This window comes from Monodelphis domestica, chromosome 3 (assembly GCF_027887165.1).
Source record: "Monodelphis domestica isolate mMonDom1 chromosome 3, mMonDom1.pri, whole genome shotgun sequence".
NCBI classification, from domain to species: Eukaryota; Metazoa; Chordata; class Mammalia; order Didelphimorphia; family Didelphidae; genus Monodelphis; species Monodelphis domestica.
Genome location: NC_077229.1, coordinates 481,637,556 through 481,655,186, shown reverse-complemented (window position 1 = coordinate 481,655,186; position 17,631 = coordinate 481,637,556). Strand labels below are relative to the sequence as shown.

Below are 17,631 nucleotides of genomic sequence, written 5' to 3'. Positions count from 1 at the left end.
GTGTTACAAACATTACATAATGTTAGCATTTTTGACATCATTTGGAGCAAAGAATCATGTTATAATGTGATTCATAACTATCTAGGGAAGAATGGGCTAGGATAATTGGAAATTATCCATTAATTAATTAGGAATTTATATGGAAATTGAATATGAAATATGGAAATTATATTAATAGGAAATTTTATCTGGGTCTGGAAAATCAAATGTTTCACTCTTTGATTTTAGACTCCTTTCTACTCTGGCAGACATTCATAAAGGACCATGTGCACCTCTCTGAGATTGCTCTCATTGAGGAGGATTTACATTTTGGCTATTACATGGACATGCTTCATTAGGGTGATATTGTAACAAATCATTTTCCTCAATTTGTTTACTGTTTCTGTTATCCCCATTTTTGGAAATTGTGTTGTTATTATTTCTAGAATAGTTATTGTTTCTTGAATAATTATTCCTAAAGTTCCCACCATTATTTCTAAAATTGCTGAACATTTGATTCTAGCATCTGCAATTCATCATTAGGTGTCCACTTTTTCTGCACAAGTAAATCACACTGGCCTTTGGTTTATATATTCTCTTTGGGTTGTATATTTTTGCACTGGAACCATAGCTAACGAAATCTTGTATCACTTTTTTCAAGTTCATCAATTTTCCCTTTAATGCTTTTATCTCCTTAATGCATCCCACAAATCACTATCATAGGCATCTTTCATTTCATGCCCAGTGTAAACATAAACTACCACTCTCCTTAATTCATCAAGGTCCATATTCATCCAGCTAGGGCAACTGGTTTTACAATAGTCCTTTACTACTTTGCAGCAGTTTGTTACAAACTGCCTTTTCAATTGTCTAATTTTTCTTTCTCTTGTTAAGTCAATGTCTATGTATCTTCCTCCCAGTTCTATAAGTTTGCTCATGAACTGAGAAAGATTTTCTCCTGCTTGAGCTTTTCAAATTTTGTCCAGGTGCCAGGTCTATCTGAATGACCTCTCATTGCATTAAGAATTGCCTCCCTAGCTTGGCACAATCTTGCATAGTTTGTTTCATCATTAACGTCCCAATGAGGGTCATTCTTAGGCCAGTGAACTGCACCCTCCTCATTGGAAAGCTTGATAATTTTATCCTTTTCCCTTTTAGTTAATAACTCATCTAGAAGATATTAAAAATAAATCCAGGTTGGATCAAATTGCCTGCAAATCTTCTCTAGCTTTTTTTTATCACAGCTATAAGATTCTTCTCAAAGAAGTAATGCTGCACTTAAATCCCTCAATATCCTGAGTGGTAAATGGTTTGTGGTGCCTAATGGTTACTAACTTGTTCTTCTTAGGATTAAGGGTTAGTACTTCTCTTAAAGGGAATAGGCTAGGGTTAGTATCTTCTTTCTTTTGACTTTTAATTTATGGTGTCTTTGTGAGAGAATTAGAAACAATAGGAGAGGCAGGTTTAGTAGACTGAGCACAACTTTCATTCTGTTTGGAAATAGTTTCATTTTTATGTATTATATTTTTAGTCATTTGAGAGATACCATCTTCAATTTTGGAGATAGTTTCAGTTTGGTGGGCAGTAGTGTTAATCAGTTTCGAGAAGCAATCCTCAAGATATACAACTGTAGTCTCCATTAATCTCTTTCAGTTGTTTCCTTTTCTTAGTAAGGATTAAACTAAATATTTGATACAGTTGGTATCTCAGAAACAATCCTGACAGAACAAATACTCCCATAAGATGTATTAATCAGAGACAATCCAAAACTGTGAGATGTAAAATCTCAGTGAAAGTTCCAGGTATTGGGAGTTCTCTGAGGTAATAAGGCATTACCTCCTTCACTATCCATAACAGGATACTGAACAACATGGTTACACTCCTAACCTTTTCTTAATATTGGAAAGAACAGAAGATCAATAGATTAATCAAACTCCTAGCTGACTCATTAGGTTGTTAAGGGTTAAATTTTGGGGGTAGAAGTTTGAACAAAAGCCAATGTGCCGTTTATTAAATGCTAAACGCTTAGTTACCTTATCTATCCAGGCCTTAATTCCTTTCTCTGTCTCCAACCAGCGAGAGTGCTAGCAGCACAACCTTTCCACAGGAGACCCAGAGACAAAAACAAAGCAAAACAAAACAAAAACAAACCTTTGCAACTTTCTGCAACTGACTAACTCCCCTCAGCCACAACTGTCACTAATCCTTCTAATTTTTACTAACAGACAAGTGGCAAAGTGGGGGTCTCTAACTGACAACCTGCACAGCAAGGAGTTTCTTCCTGAAAAGTATTATTGTTCTTTTTTCTTCTTAGATATAAAAAAGGGAGAAATTAATAAAAACTCTCTTAGAATACAGCAGTTTAACTGCTACTTATGGAGGGGAAGAAAATGCAGGTCTGTTAAATCAGTAATACTGATTCATTGTTATACAGTCTCAAATTAGGAAAAATGCTGTCAGAAATAACAAGATTAGTTATAATGATTACATTGTATTATTTTTTACTGGTTTTCAAGCTATACATTTCACTTTAATATTCATGATTTTAAGAAATAGTTTGTCATTTTGAAGTTACGTATTTGCCTTTTGATTATCAGCTTTAATTTAGCAGTTTGAAATTATGCTTTAACATTTTAATTATATAACTTTTTTCCATTGAAAACTTGTAAAATATTTCCAACTGTAATAATGTGATTTAACTGAAACCAAATTTATGTGGTGTATTTGTGTTTCAATTTAGGTTGGCTGAAGACTTTCAATGACTATTTTAAAGACCAGACCCAGCATATCCTGAATAACATGGTGGTAAAGCTGAATGAAGATAGAAGGAGAAAATTTATATGGTCTGAAATCTCTTATTTTTCAAAATGGTGGGATGGAATAGATAGTCAGAAGAAGGATGCTGTTAAGAGGTTTGTTCCAAAAAATTAATTTCTTTTTGAAAGTTCTAAGGAATATAGACTAATTAGGGACATCATGTTGAATATATGTAATATGCATAGTCAAAGAATTTATATTGTAAAATATGAAAGCCTTTTAAAAAAGAATCTTTTCCTCTTGAATTTAGGATTCTTAAATTTTTTAAAATTCTTTATCCCAAAAATAGTCAATAGCAATCATAGATCTCAAATTTGGGACAAAGAACAGTATTAAACCAACCTGTTTTCTTATTTTTTCAACTTTTCCTTTTCTTTATAGTTCTTATGGACCATTTATCTCTGTAATTTTCAATTATAAGTTGTATATTATTCTTAAATTCTTGTGAAATTGTCTTCATTAGAGAAAAAGCAGCTGTATATCTGTATTCTAAATCTGTTCTGATTTAGCCCTGCTGAAAATCTCTTCTCTATACTTCTTAGAACTTACTTATATGTTCCTTTATAAAATGAAGCTAAAACAGAGTTTTTTGTCTTCAGCAAATTTTATATAGATTTCAAAGAAAACAGATTAAAAATGTAGTAAGTTGGCACAGTTTATTATAATTTTAGGACTGCTACACAATATTTTTAGATCTTAAAACATTTTAGTAGCATTGATTATTTGTCTTTTTATCATTGTTCACTGACTTGTTTTCCCTCTTTTGAGAGAATGAATATGGTCTAATCTCAAGCTGTTAATTCCAGAAAAGTTTTATAACACAATAAGTTTTAAATGCTGCTGTAGAATACTAGTTGATTTTAAAACCATAACTCCATAATTTTTCCTTACCTAAAGGATTATTTGTGTTTTGCCAGTAGGAAAAGTACTAAGAAGTCTATCAGTGTTGAAGTATTAAGATAATATTTATTAATTCAAAGTGTCTTTGTGTGTATTGTATAGCACTTGTACTTTTTGTAATTTGATTGGTTCCTATTATGGAAAACATTTAGAAAATTTAAACAGATTTACACAAAAGCAGTTTTCATAACAAATCCATCCATTTCTTCTTTGTTTTTTAAACCCTTACCTTCCATCTTAGAATCAATACTGGATTTTGGTTCTAAAGCAGAAGAGCAGTAAGGACTAGGCAATGGGGGTTAAATGACACATAGCTAGGAAGTATCTGAGGTCAGATTTGAACCCAGGACTTCCCATTTCTGGGCCTGACTCTCAGTCCACTGAGCCACCCAGCTGCTCTAATCCATCCATTTCTTCTAAGTACTGTTTGGAAATCTAACAGGCATCAAAATATTATCTTAGAGATTTTTCATTTTGGCATTTATTGAGTTAGAATAAAATATTGATTAGCCAGATAGTAAGAAGTGTTTTAAAGATGAGTTTTTACTGTAAATGCTTTTAAAAATTATAAACCATACATTCAAAATGTAAGTTTGTATTTACAGTGGGAACAGCTGAACAACTAGACTTTTGTTTTTCCTTTGAGTCATACACCAATACATTAAACTTTCATCAGTCCCCTTTAGGACCTAACATATTTTATAGGTTTTGTCACTACTGTTCACTGTTTGAATGTGGCAGACACTTTGTTTTGTTCAGAAGCCTTCTTCCTTCATATATCTGCTTTATACAGGCTTTGGAGTAAGACTTTAAATGAATGAATTGAACATGGCAGCTCATCCTTCATTAAGGGTTTCTCCAGAATAGTTGAGAATTTTTCCTGTTACATAGTCTTCTGTATCTGCCTGCTATTCCTTTAGTGTCCTCTTTTACATTAATGTTTAAATATTTTTAATGGTTTTTTCCCCCTTGCATACTAACTTGACTTTTCAGTTAGAATTCTGTGCCCTGTACTTAATGAAAAAACTCATTGGCATAACTTAATTAAAAGAATGAATAAATTTATATGTTTGATATTATTATTTTTTATGTTTGGTATTATTAATGCAAATATATTTTAAACTTTCTCAAAAAATTTGTTTTTTTAACAGTACAATAAACTGGCATGTTTAAATATAGTATTTATGATTTTTGAAGCAGCCAGTGCTTTATAATTACACAATATAATAGCACAATAAAAACATTTTTATGGGAATTGTTTTTAAATGTCAGAGTTATGTTGAGGGACCTCTTGCATGAATCCTATGTTCTTAGAGTAAGTAAAATGGAAGGTAGTAAGGGAGATCTTATGCTCACATGTCTTAGAAATAGAAATATGCTGGATTACAAGAATACTATAGAAAGTGCTTTTAGTTTTAAACATTTATTAAGTGTGTCTTGGCAATGGATTATCTGTGCTTTGAAAAAAACTTTCAATTATTTATGGAAATGTGATATAAAACACAGTCAACCTATTAGTACTTTTGTCAAAAATCTGATGGTATACATTGTCATTGGTTTGTTATCGGACCCTTGAGTGTTGTAAGAATTAAAATTAAATCTCAATAATAAAAGCTATATTTTTGGAGATTTATTAATGATCATTAGAAAGCAAGGAATAAAGAGGATACAAAGTAAAGACCACATGCCCATGGCTGAGTAGCCATTTCAAAATCCCCACTCACCACTGCCATGCTCCCCGACAGGGCCAAAAGGAGGCAGGACCTTTCACGTGTTTGCCTCATATCCCCTGTCTACAGGAAGTATGTAAGTACAGGAAATCAATGGGCTCCTGGGAAATGTAGTTCTTTTTTTAGGGTAATAGATTTTCAATTCTACATTGTGCAGAAATGAGAATTGAAGTAGTTTTGTAGAATTATTCAGTTACAATTATTGTTTTAATTATATATAGGAATTACAGATGTGAATACAGAATTTAATAGATATAGGTTAGAATTGAGTGTGTTGAAGTCTTAAATGCCTCTTATTTTCATTTTATTTAAATATAGTGAACTAGTTTTCTTTGTGTATATATACCAGTGGAAAAATTTTAACTATAGAAACATCAGATTATAAATTGAATATAAGAATGGAATTTCATTCTAATTTCATTTGTATGAGGCACTTTTTCAAAAAACGTAATGTTTAAAATATATTTATATAATAATAAAATTAATCTGGCAAAATTATTCAGAAGAGAAATTTTAAGAAAAAATCATTATGCCTAAAGGTTGCATTTATGATGGCAATATAGTGTGATAGTAAGGTATTTATTATTCTTTTCTCCTTTACTCCATTTTTTGATGATGAGCTGAATGATGATGTTTTTATATTGGTTGATGAAGGTCAACTCTTCTGCTTGTGCCCTTGATAATCCTGCCCTTGTTGGCTTTCCTGGTTGCTAGGTACCTTAGTCATCTTTTCAAAGCCATCCCTAATGTTCTGTTTCTACTAGTTCTTGTTCTGCTGCCTACAAACATAAGATAGATGTCATCTATCTTAAAAAACAAAATAGAAATGAATAAACTCAAAAAAACTTAACTCTATTTTGTAATCCTTTATCTCTTTCCTTTCACAGCCAAACTCCAAGAAAAGCCTTTTTATTCATTATCTGTTTTTCTTTTCTTCTCATTTCTCAATCCCTTGGGCTTTTAACTCATATTCTTAATCACTGAACTAAATTGCTTTCAAGATCATCAATGATTTCTTAAATTCTAACTCGGCCTTTTCAGTCCTTATTCATGTTGATCTCTTTGTTAGCATTTCATGCTGTTTTATACCCTCTTTTCCTGGATGCTATTTTATGAAATTACTCTCAATAAAATTCTTATAAATTTACTCTTGTTCTCTTTCTAACAGGCCATTTTTTAGTCTTTTATTGACTTATTATCCATGTTCTACTCTCTAAATAAAGGTTTTTCTTTAAGAATTTGTCCTTGGGTCTTTTCCCTTCTTTCTATGTCCTGTCTCTGTTGAGTCATTAGGCCTCATGGTTTCATTTTTTGCCTCTACTCAAGTTCCTCTCAGATTTAATCTGCGTCTCTCCTGACCTGCAGCCCTCCACTCATCAGTTGCATGCTGGATTTCTGCTTAGATGTCTCATATGTATCAAAAGTTAAACAAGTCCAAAATTCAACTCAGTCTTTTCTTATAAATAGGATGTGTGAAAATAGTCCTATCTTCCTTTTGCCTTTTAATGTAATCAATCAGCAACCTTTAATTTAATTAATCAGGAACCTGGAGGTCCTTTACCATTGACATGTGCAGGGACAGACCAGCCGAAGGTGAAAGGAAATAGAAACCAAAGAGACAGGAAATAGATCCCACAAGCACTGACTGCCCCCCTGGGCAGTACCAGACAAATTAAGAAACTATGACTGGTTCCTGAGGTGTGATATGGGAGGTGGAGAAAAATGTTTTTAAAGTGAGACCCAACACGAAGTGGGACATTCACATTTGGATTCTGATTCATATTTATGCTCTGGAGGCACTAGGATTTGGACTTGGGCACTGACTGAAGGAGCTCTCTCTTGGGCTGGTGAGACTCTTGCTGAAGAGACTACCACAACTCCTGGCTGGAGATCGGGACATGAGGGAGCCTTTTTGGTGATGAGCTGGATCCCATAAGATCGGTACTTAGAGTATTTAGCTAGACAATATTTTCTATCTCCTTCCTACATTTCCCTTTTTTACTGTATATTTCTATATTAAACTAGATTGTTCAAAGCTACTAAGTCTCATAATTTAATTTTTAGTTATAATCAGTGACCATAACCTTTTTAAAATATTACAAATGCATTCATCTTCCTAAGTTCTTTGATTTTGTTAACATTACCAGTATTTTTCTACTTCACCAACATTCTGGTTTTCAACCTTAGAATTATCTTTTAACTCTCCATTCTTCCCCACTTCACCATCCAGACTTATCTTGGCTGCCTTCGTAATGTTTTGTTTTTGCCACTTTCTTTCTATTCAAATAGTCACCATTCAGGTTTAGGCCCTCTTTTTACTGTTTACTCAGACTATTGCCACAGCCTCCTAATTGATCTCTGTCCTGTAGTTTTCTCTCCTCTCCAGTTATCCCTCATATGGCTGCCAAATATATGTTCCTAAAGTATGAGTCTGACCATTTCTTTTGGTCATGAAGCTACAGTGGCTTTCTAAGATGCAACACAAAATACTGTTTGACATATAAAGCCCTTTAAAAACTTTTTCTAAATCCTTTCCATTTTATAATTGATACTCAGTTTCAGGTTCGAGGCAGAAGAGCAAGGTCTAGGCAACTGAGGTTAAAGTGATTTGTTTAGGGGTCACACAGCTAGGAAATGTCTGAGTCCAGATTTGAATTGAGGTCTTCATATCTCTAGGCTTGGGTCTGTATTCACTAAGCCAACTGGCTGCCCTCCAGACTTTTTTTATATGAAAATGATTCTTAGATCTATTTATCCAACCAGTCTTAGTCTTTCTGCTGAAATCTTCCAGATTTGCTTCATCATCTGTTTATTAGAAATTTCCAACTTGATGACTTGTAGACATCTCAAACTCACCATGGCCCAAAGAAAACTCATTATCTTTATATCCTAAACCCTATCTTTCCTCAGGACTTCTTTATGACTGTCAAGGGTACCACTATTTTTTCAGTCTTGGAGGTTAACAATCTTGGTGTTATGCTCAACTCTTGTCTCTTAATCACAATACATATCCAATCAATTATTAAGTCTTGTTGTTTCTATTTCCACATTTCTCCCTTCTTTCCATTCACGTAACCATTATAGTATATCTGGCCATTATCATCTCCTTCCTAGGCTACTGAAATAGTTTTCTAATTGGATTACTTTTCTCAGGTCTCAATCCATTTTAATCCATCTTTTACATAGATGCCAAAGAGATTCTCCTAAATTTGAAATCTGACTATCACATGCTTTCTCCTGTATACTTCCTTACCTTTTAACTCCTCTTATTCCTTGTTATTTCTAGGATCAAATATAAACTTTTTCTGGCTTATTTTAATTTTCTTCATAACCTGACCCCTTCCTACCTTCCCAATTTTCTGATAAATTTCTCTACATATACTAGTTTGTATTATGTATGACCAATGTTCTCCCTGTTCACTTCTTTTAGAACCTCTGGTTTATACTTGGCTCCAGCACCATTATAAATCATTTATTGGTCCTTATAATTATTTGTCTTCCTCTGTTTGGTATATGTTGTTCCCTGCATTAGAATGTTATCTTCTTACACATATTTTCTACTTCATTCCTTTAAAAATATTATTTGTTACACAGAATGACTTTTCTGGGAGGAAAAATGGGAGGAATATTGGGAGAAATTTTGGTGCTATTAAAACAAGCTATTGATAAATTTTTGGTTTTTAAAAAGAATGTAAGGTTCATGAAGGCAGAGACTTTTTGTTTTTGTTTTTCATTGTATTCTCAGTGCTTAGCATGGTGTCTGGACTCAGTAAGATCAAAATATTCCCTCATCAATGTGTTTCCCATCTACATTTTTAAATAATGCATTCTTTAGAAGATATAACAATAGAGAAAACTTTGCCCTTCTAGAGTTTAAAATAAATGACAGCAAGAAAGAAGGGAAACACATTTATTAAGTGTCTACTATGCACTAGATACTTTACAAATATTATTTGTATAAAATATAATAATAAAAAAATAAAATAAAATCTCATAGCAACCCTGGGAAGTTGGTGCTATTTTTTTTACATTTGAGGAAACTCAGGTGGACAAAGGTGAAGTGACTTGGCCTAGGGTCACTAGTAAGTGTCTGAGACTGAATTTGAACTCAGAACTTTCTGATTTCAGGCCCACTTTACATTAACATTGAGAATTCTAGCACAGAATCTTAATTGAAGAGGGATTATTTAGAAATAGCAAGCTTCAATATAGTGCCAATTGGCTCAAACCTTGGAGTTATTCAGAGCTTTCTAAATAAGAGTGATAATCATTTTTTAAAAAGTGTCCAGAAGATGCCTTCTTTTCCTAGAAGACTGGAAATCTCATGCTCTGATATTTACTTTGTCTGGTAATCATATCACCAGAACTTTCTGCCCCTTTGCTTGAACTTACTGACTGCAGGACAGGACCATGGGCTCCATAGCTTTTATTTCAGGAGGAGACATTCACAATCTTCTCCCATTCTGTACCAGCTATGCTACTTTGGGACTTCTTTAGACCTCTCTGTCATGCTTTGCTCCCCTGGAAACTTGTCCCTGGGAAATCTTAATATCCTGCAGGTTTGAATCTCTCTGGTACTCATATCTCATTAGTATCTTTTTCCTTTGATTAAAAGAGGAGGATCAGGGGCTCCAGGTCCTCTGTTTAAGTAGGGAACTTGCCACAGTCCAGACCATTCCCCATGCTTCTGGAATCATTTACATCTCTCCAACTTTACCCCTATGCTGTTTACCTTTTTCCATTCCTCTTTTCAGCTTCCTTTTGTGTGTTGCCTTTCACAATTAAATTTACAGCTTCTTGAGGTCAATGACTGTATTTTTTTAAATTTATATCTCCAGCACTGAAAACTGTAGATCATAGTAGGCACTTAAATGTTTGTTGATTAATGAAAAACTGAATAGATGAAGAATTCCTATAGTCTAGATCCTCAGTGGTGAACCTGTGGCATGTGTGCCAGAGGGGGCACCCAGAGGCCTCTCTGGTCACACACGCTGTTGCCCAGCACAGAGTTTGCCAGAGTGCATTACTAGAAAGTCAGAAGAAGGTGGGGCCAGGCTACTCCCCTCCCCCTTATCATGCATACTTGAGGACATTTCTCATGTCACCTGTCTTCAAAAAGTTTGGCACCACTGGTCTAGATTATGATGTTCAGGTGGGCAACTAATTGCATTGATCTATTATTGTTAGATAGTAAACAGGGACCAAACTTGAATATGACAATAGGCTGAATTTCCTTGGGGAGACTGGAAAATTATTTTTTTAAGAAATGAACTTTTGTTGATATTCTTTTGCATCTTGAATTTTCTCATTTTTTTTACTGCTGCCTCCACATCCCTTATAAAATATTTTTTTCAAAAAAGCAAAATTGATGAACACTTTAAAAAATTACAATGTATACAATGTTCCATATTCAATTTGTAAAGGAGTTGAAGGATGTGTTTTCTCATATCTATTTTTTGGGTTCATGTTGCCTTTAGTGACCATAGACCTCTTTAAATCAAAGACTATTCTTTTAGACTATTTTTTTGGTGATATTTTGCAACTACAAACCATGGAATACTAGCCTCTAAAGAATTAAGGTTAGTGGTCATAAGGGGCAACAGAAAAAAACAAACCACAGGATTTTATAGTTTGGAAGGAACTTTAGCAATCATTTAATCCAACCTATTCCCAAGAGAGAACCTCCTTTACAACATAACAATAGAGAGGTAGCCATATTTTACTTAAAGACCTCCTATGAAGAGGAGCCCATTATCTCTCCTTGTAGACCATTTTACTTTTGAACATCTCTAGTTCAAAGCTTTTCCAAACATAAATCTTAAATTTTCCTTTTTTCAGCTTCCATTCTTTGCTCCTTGTTCTGTTGTCACTTTTCCAAGAGTCATCCCCTCCTTCAAAAATTATTACATGCATCTTAAATTTTCTTTTCAAGGGTTCATATTCCCAGATCTATCAATCAGTGAATGAATAGATCATGAATTTGAGGTAGTTCACTTTCTTAATTACTATATTTTTATACTTTCCAGCTTATCTGTAACCTTTGTAAAAAGTAGCCCAGGCTGAGTACAAGCCTCTTTGAATGCAGCCAAAAATTTCATTATCTTTCTTTGCTTCCATATCATGACAAACTCATATTGACCTTGCAAGGTTATGAAGTCCTTTCAGGTCTTCTTCAAATTTCTATCCTGCTTTATTGTCCTTATCTTGTATTGGGAAATTAAAAAAAAAATTTTTAACCCAAGCATAAAACTTTATTGCTCTTAAATTTTGTGTCAGCAGATTCAGTCCTACATCTCACCTTGAAGATTTTTTTGAACCCTAATTCACTCAATGAGTTTATTAACTGTTTTTCTTAGGTTTTTTATTATCTGTGAGTTAAGTTGGCCACCTGTGCCTTTTTTCCAAGTATAAGATTTAGAACTGGAGGGAATCTAAGAAACTATCCAGTTCATTGTTCTCCCTTCACTTGCCCAAGGTTATAGTGTTTCTAGGTATAAGGAATAGAATTGGAAATGAGGTCCTAGGGCATTGTTACATTAGCAAAGGAAGGAGCATGCATGCTGACTTTCTGTTAAAGGCTGCTTTTTAGTTCTAGCCATGCAACCAAATTCCAGATTTATCTAACTGTACTCACTGTTGTTTAGCTTACATCTCTCAATCTTTTCCCATAAGAATAGTATGAAAGACTTTAAGAAATGCTTTGCTAAATTCTTGGCAAATTTAACTTGTCCATTTTAGAAAACTCATCAGAAAAAAAATAAAGTTAGACTGACATGGTTGGTTTTTTAGAGTTCAATAATATTTTTTATGTCTGTCAGTAATTAAATTTAATGATAAGCTGCCATATCATTTCTCTTTGCTTTTTGAAAATCAAAACAGTATTTACTCTTTTCCTAATGCTATATTACTTTTTTCATTTTCTATGTTTTTCACTGATTACTGATAATGACTCAGGAATCATATCTGCCTCTTCACTATCTTTAGAATATAGTTTCTTTGAGCTAGTTCATTTGTTTGTGTTAATGTTCACTTAAGTCCTTTTTTTAAACTTGGACATTAATCCTTAATTCTCTTCTTTCCTATTGAGAGACTATTTTCATGGAGTCAGGGGAAATCCAGAAGAATTTGAGTAGAGGAGCTGTCTTTTCTCAATATCATCATCTTTCCAACTGAAAATCACATTTGATTTATATCCATAAAAGTCCTTTTGTTATTCTCAGCTTTCAAGCCAACCTCCTTGCTTATTATGAACTATATAAGAACTCATTTTCCTTTTTGAATATTTGTTTTGCTTTAAAATTTTGTTTTTATTATGAACTTGATGAATAACAACCAAAATAATTTCCATATATAAAGATAAAAAGGATTTTATGATTCCTTGAATCTCTATTATGTGCAAGTTATTCGTTAACTTTTTAGTACATTTAATATTGTAGTTCTAAAATTTTCCAACTTGATTATATTGATTACTGAACTACCTTCTATACTTTGTGTGATTTTTTTTAATTTTTGGGGGAAGAGGAGGTTGGTACCCTGTCACTGCCTGGCCCACAAACCCTTGCAAAAAAAAAAAACCCTTCCATTTAAAATAAGTAAAAAATAAAGGTTTTTCATATAATAAATGAGTACAGCTAAGCAAAATAATTTTATACATTGGCCATTTCCAAAAGATTCATTTTTGAATCTCTGGCACCATGTGTTTTGGTTGGAATCATTATTGATACTTGGGTTTTTTTGAGTTATTTTCCTTTATAGTGTAGAAATTCTTTGTATAACTTGTTTTTTTAATGTAGAGTTCACTTGACTCCATAAGTTTATACAAGTCTTTCTGTGTGTCTCTTAATCTATCACTTTCATCATTTCTTATAGCACAGCAATATTCCATTGCATTTATAAAATTTAATTTGTTAAGCCATTTACCAATGGAGAGAAATCGCTGATGTTCTTGTCCTTTGATATAACAGAAATTATTTCTGTTTCTACATATAAGTTCTTTGCTTCTTTGAATTCTTTTAGGGTATTTACCTCTGAGTAGTGTAAAGGATAATTTTAGCATTGTGACTGTGAATCTTAAAAATTCTCAGACCCTACTTCAGAACACTTGGTTAAGACCATTTCCCATTTTAACTCTACTCCACCCATACTTAAGCATACTTTAGGGGAAGATAAAGTTGTAAACTCTTTACTGAACAATGAAAAAGTACTTAACTCATACTTATAGTGAAGCAAAAGCTTAAGCTAAGTCTATTTTTAGGAAGGTGCTAAGTACATATGAAGGTCAGGCAACTTGCAAACTTGTAAGGGACAAACCTTAACAAAAGAGGTGTGAGGTTTTAGTCTACTCAGGTGTGAATTACTCAAAAGTTTAGTCTACTCAGGTGTGAATTAAGAATGGTCTGTCCTTTGCAAAACGTCTACTGTGATTGGTAGATGTGAAAACTTAGGGGAGGTGACATAGGAGAAAATTCTTTTTAAAAGGAGGTCAGAAGCTGAGAGAAGGGGACTCTCTTCTGAGAGAACTCTCTCTGAAGAGACTCAACTTGCCAAAGCTGAGATGAAAGGGCTTGGTGGCTGAACTTAGTTGAGCTGAGGAGCTGAACTGGTGGGTCTCTGAACACTAGAATCTTGCTTGGGACAAATCTTGTGGTGATTAGATTAAAGACTGACTGATCTCTCTCTTAGGGCTTGGGCCTAAGCTGGCCTGGGCTGGCCTAGCCCTTTTTCTCGTTATTTCCTCTTACTCTCTCTCTTTCATTAATTCCTTCTTAGTATTAATTAAAATCTCCATAAAAACCCAGCTGACTTGGGTATATTTCATATTTGGGAATTTTTCCCTGGCGACCACTAGGGCTGGCCTAGCCCTTTTTCTCGTTATTTCCTCTTACTCTCTCTCTTTCATTAATTCCTTCTTTGTATTAATTAAAATCTCCATAAAAACCCAGCTGACTTGGGTATATTTCATATTTGGGAATTTTTCCCTGGCGACCACTTTATATTTTGTTTAACTCAAGACAATGTCTTGAAACCATATTTTCGCGGTCACAGTTTATGTCAACCACTTTTTTATTTGTAATAGTTTATGGCAACCACTCTTAACTGTCACATGACCTAAATTATATTAATTATTGGTTGCCATGGATATCCCAAATAATAAAATAAAAATACCCAAGTCAGTCTGAAGTTTTATGGTCATTTAATTAATATGGTGGAAAGAAATTAAGAAGAAGGGAGAAGGAAAGGGTGTAGGATTTTCTCCCACTTGGCTTGTACTGGGCAGGAAGATTAGGGGATCTAGAAAGTAAGGGTTTGGAGTGTGAAAGAGGAAGGAATCAGCCTGAACTCCAAGAGGGCTCAACTAAGATGCCTGAACCTGAATTAGCTCAAGGGAAAACTCACCGCCAAAACCTAGACAAGTAGCTGCCACCACGTCAAGATGTCGGAACGTTTAGCATGCTGCCTGCCAGAGATGCCTCTCTGGGAAAAGAGACCGAAGAGAGCAAGTGACTTGCCCTATATGCACAGTTTTACGTCACTTTCCTGCATCTCATCTGTACCAATGTAGCTTAGCTTGACTTAGGACAGCCCAGGGGTCTGTCTGCTGTTTCTGCACATGTCTGTTGAAGGCCATTTTCTCAAATACTTAATCCTTGAGTATGGTGCAGACATTCCTGACCTTGTTAAACTAAGTAGGGTAGAGAAATGTAGAGTTCCCAAGACTTGATTCTGTTAAACCAAGTATCTCCATTGTTAACTGATCAGGAGATAGCTAAATCAGATCTTCTAAAGTATGGTCTGAGTAGGGTGGAGTAGTTTTAAAATTCACAGTGGGCAATGTCAAAAGGAAAAAGTCAGTAACCTGATAGGTTGCTTTTCAGAATGGCTAGATCTCATTAATAGTACATTTACATGACTCATCTTCTCTAGCCCTTCTGCTGGTCTTCATTTTCCTTTTTATTTATCTTTGGCAATTTTACAGAAGTGAGGTAGTTTGTTAGAATTGTTTTATTTGAATTTGTTATTAATAAATTGTAGCACTTTTCACATGTTTATTGATAGCATTCCTTTATATTCAGAACTGTCTTTTGATAGCTTTTGACTGTTTATCTACTGGGAATATCCTGGCTATTTAAATCCATTCCTATTATGTCAAGAACATCAGACCTTTATCACGGAAGTTTACCGCAATTTCTCCCCCACCCCATTTATCTGTATTTCTGTATCTTAATTTTAACTACATTGATTTATAACTGGATCTCTTAATTTTAAAAAAAAATAAACATTATTTTATTTGGTCATTTCCAAACATTATTCATTAGAAACAAAAATTATTTTCTTTTCCTCCCCCCCTCCCACCTCTCCCATAGCTGACGCATGATTCCACTGGGTATCACATGTGTTCTTGACTAGAACCCATTTCCGTGTTGTTGGTATTTGCATTGGAGTGTTCATTTAGAGTCTCTCCTCAGTCATATCCCCTCCACCCCTATAGTCAAGCAGTTACTTTTCCTCAGTGTTTTTACTCCCACAGTTTATCCTCTGCTTGTGGATAGTGTGTTTTAGATCCCTGCAAATTGTTCAGGGACATTGCATTGTCCCTAATGGAGAAGTCCATTACCTTCTATTGTACCACAGTGTGTCAGTCTCTGTATATAATGATTTCCTGTTTCTGCTCCTTTCGCTCTGCATCACTTCCTGGAGGTTATTCCAAACTCCGTGGAATTCCTCCACTTTATTATTCCTTTTAGCACAATAGTATTCCATCACCAACATATACCACAATTTGTTCAGCCATTCCCCAATTGAAGGGCATCCCCTCATTTTCCAATTTTTGGCCACCCCAAAGAGTGCAGCTATGAATATTCTTGTACGAGTCTTTTTCCTTATTATCTCTGGGGTACAAACCCAGCAGTGCTATGGCTGGATCAAAGGGCAGATAGTCTTTTATTGCCCTTTGGGCTGGATCTCTTAATTTTAACTGCATTGATTTAGTTGGCAAAAAATCCTTTCAGTTTTATGTAATCAAAATTTTTCGTTTTATCTTCTGTGATGTCTATAGCTTGTTCAGAAATGAGTCTGCTGAGATGACTTTTTATTTTTAAGTCCTCTATCTATTTGCAATTAATTGTGTTAATAAATGCTTGTTTACTTATTTTGGAATGAGATATATTGTCTCATCCTATCTTCTACCAAGGCAGCTAGGTGTGGTGCATTCAGTAGAGTACTGGGTTTAGAGTTAGACTAGAGTTCAAATGTTACCCTTAATAATTGGGTAACTCTTTACAAGTCACTTAACCTCTGCCTACATAAAACTGAATATGATAATGGCAAATCACTCCAGGATCTTTGCCAAGAAAACCCTAAGACCAGTTGGTCCATGGAGTCACAAAGAGTTGAATATGACTTAACAATGAAAAGGAAAATCCATTAGATAATCCCTGCAATGCTATGGCAGAAAGTGCCTAGAGAGGAGAACGTTGAATTAATACCATGGAAGCTTTCAAAGAACATTCTGTTATAATTCTTTCATGAGAGAAATATAGTTCTAATTCCTAAACCAGGGTAAGATAAAACATGAAAGAAAAACTATTTACCTGTATCATTAATGAATATTGACTAAAAACTTTAATCAAAATCTTACCAGACTACAATGATTTATCCCAAGCCATCTTTCACTCTGGCCAAGTTGTATTATAGCAATAAAAAGAAAATCTTTAAGAGATAACAAAAAAACAAAGAAATTAGATTGACAGCCTACATTAACTTGTCATGCAAATTTGAATATAATACTAAATTGAAAAAAATTGATCTTTAATAAAATAGGAGATTAAAATATTCTTACCAAGAGTAGGATCTTTAAAATGCAAAAACGAGAAGAAAAAAAATGAAATAAAATTCATTTGAATGAGATAAATATCTTCAAGGAAATAAAGAAAGACAAATGGGGGAATTTACATATCTTTATACGTTTTTGGTTTGCTTTGAGAAAGTGAGAAGAAAAAATAGGGAGGAAATTAAAGAAATGGAATGAATTTATTAGGATTATATCAGAAGAACAGTGTATCATCTTAGGTGTTGGGGAAGATAGAATTTAATGAATTTCAGTTTTGTCTGGGCCAAGCCAACCAAAAAGAAAAAAAAAGGTAGAAAATGCATAGTGATACAAAGAGCTTGGCATGAAGATACCTTATGGACCACTGGAAAATAT

General features: G+C 33.9%; 1 protein-coding gene across 2 annotated transcripts in view; it reads left to right on the top strand.

The window, feature by feature from the left end:
* Positions 1 to 17,631, top strand: part of MAN2A1 (mannosidase alpha class 2A member 1) — a 205,452-nt gene that overhangs the window by 49,172 nt on the left and 138,649 nt on the right. For both annotated transcript variants that reach the window (XM_007486486.3, XM_007486487.3), the window contains one exon: positions 2,720 to 2,891. In XM_007486486.3, coding sequence (XP_007486548.1) covers positions 2,720 to 2,891 — 172 coding nt within the window. The remainder of the gene's footprint in view (positions 1 to 2,719; positions 2,892 to 17,631) is intronic.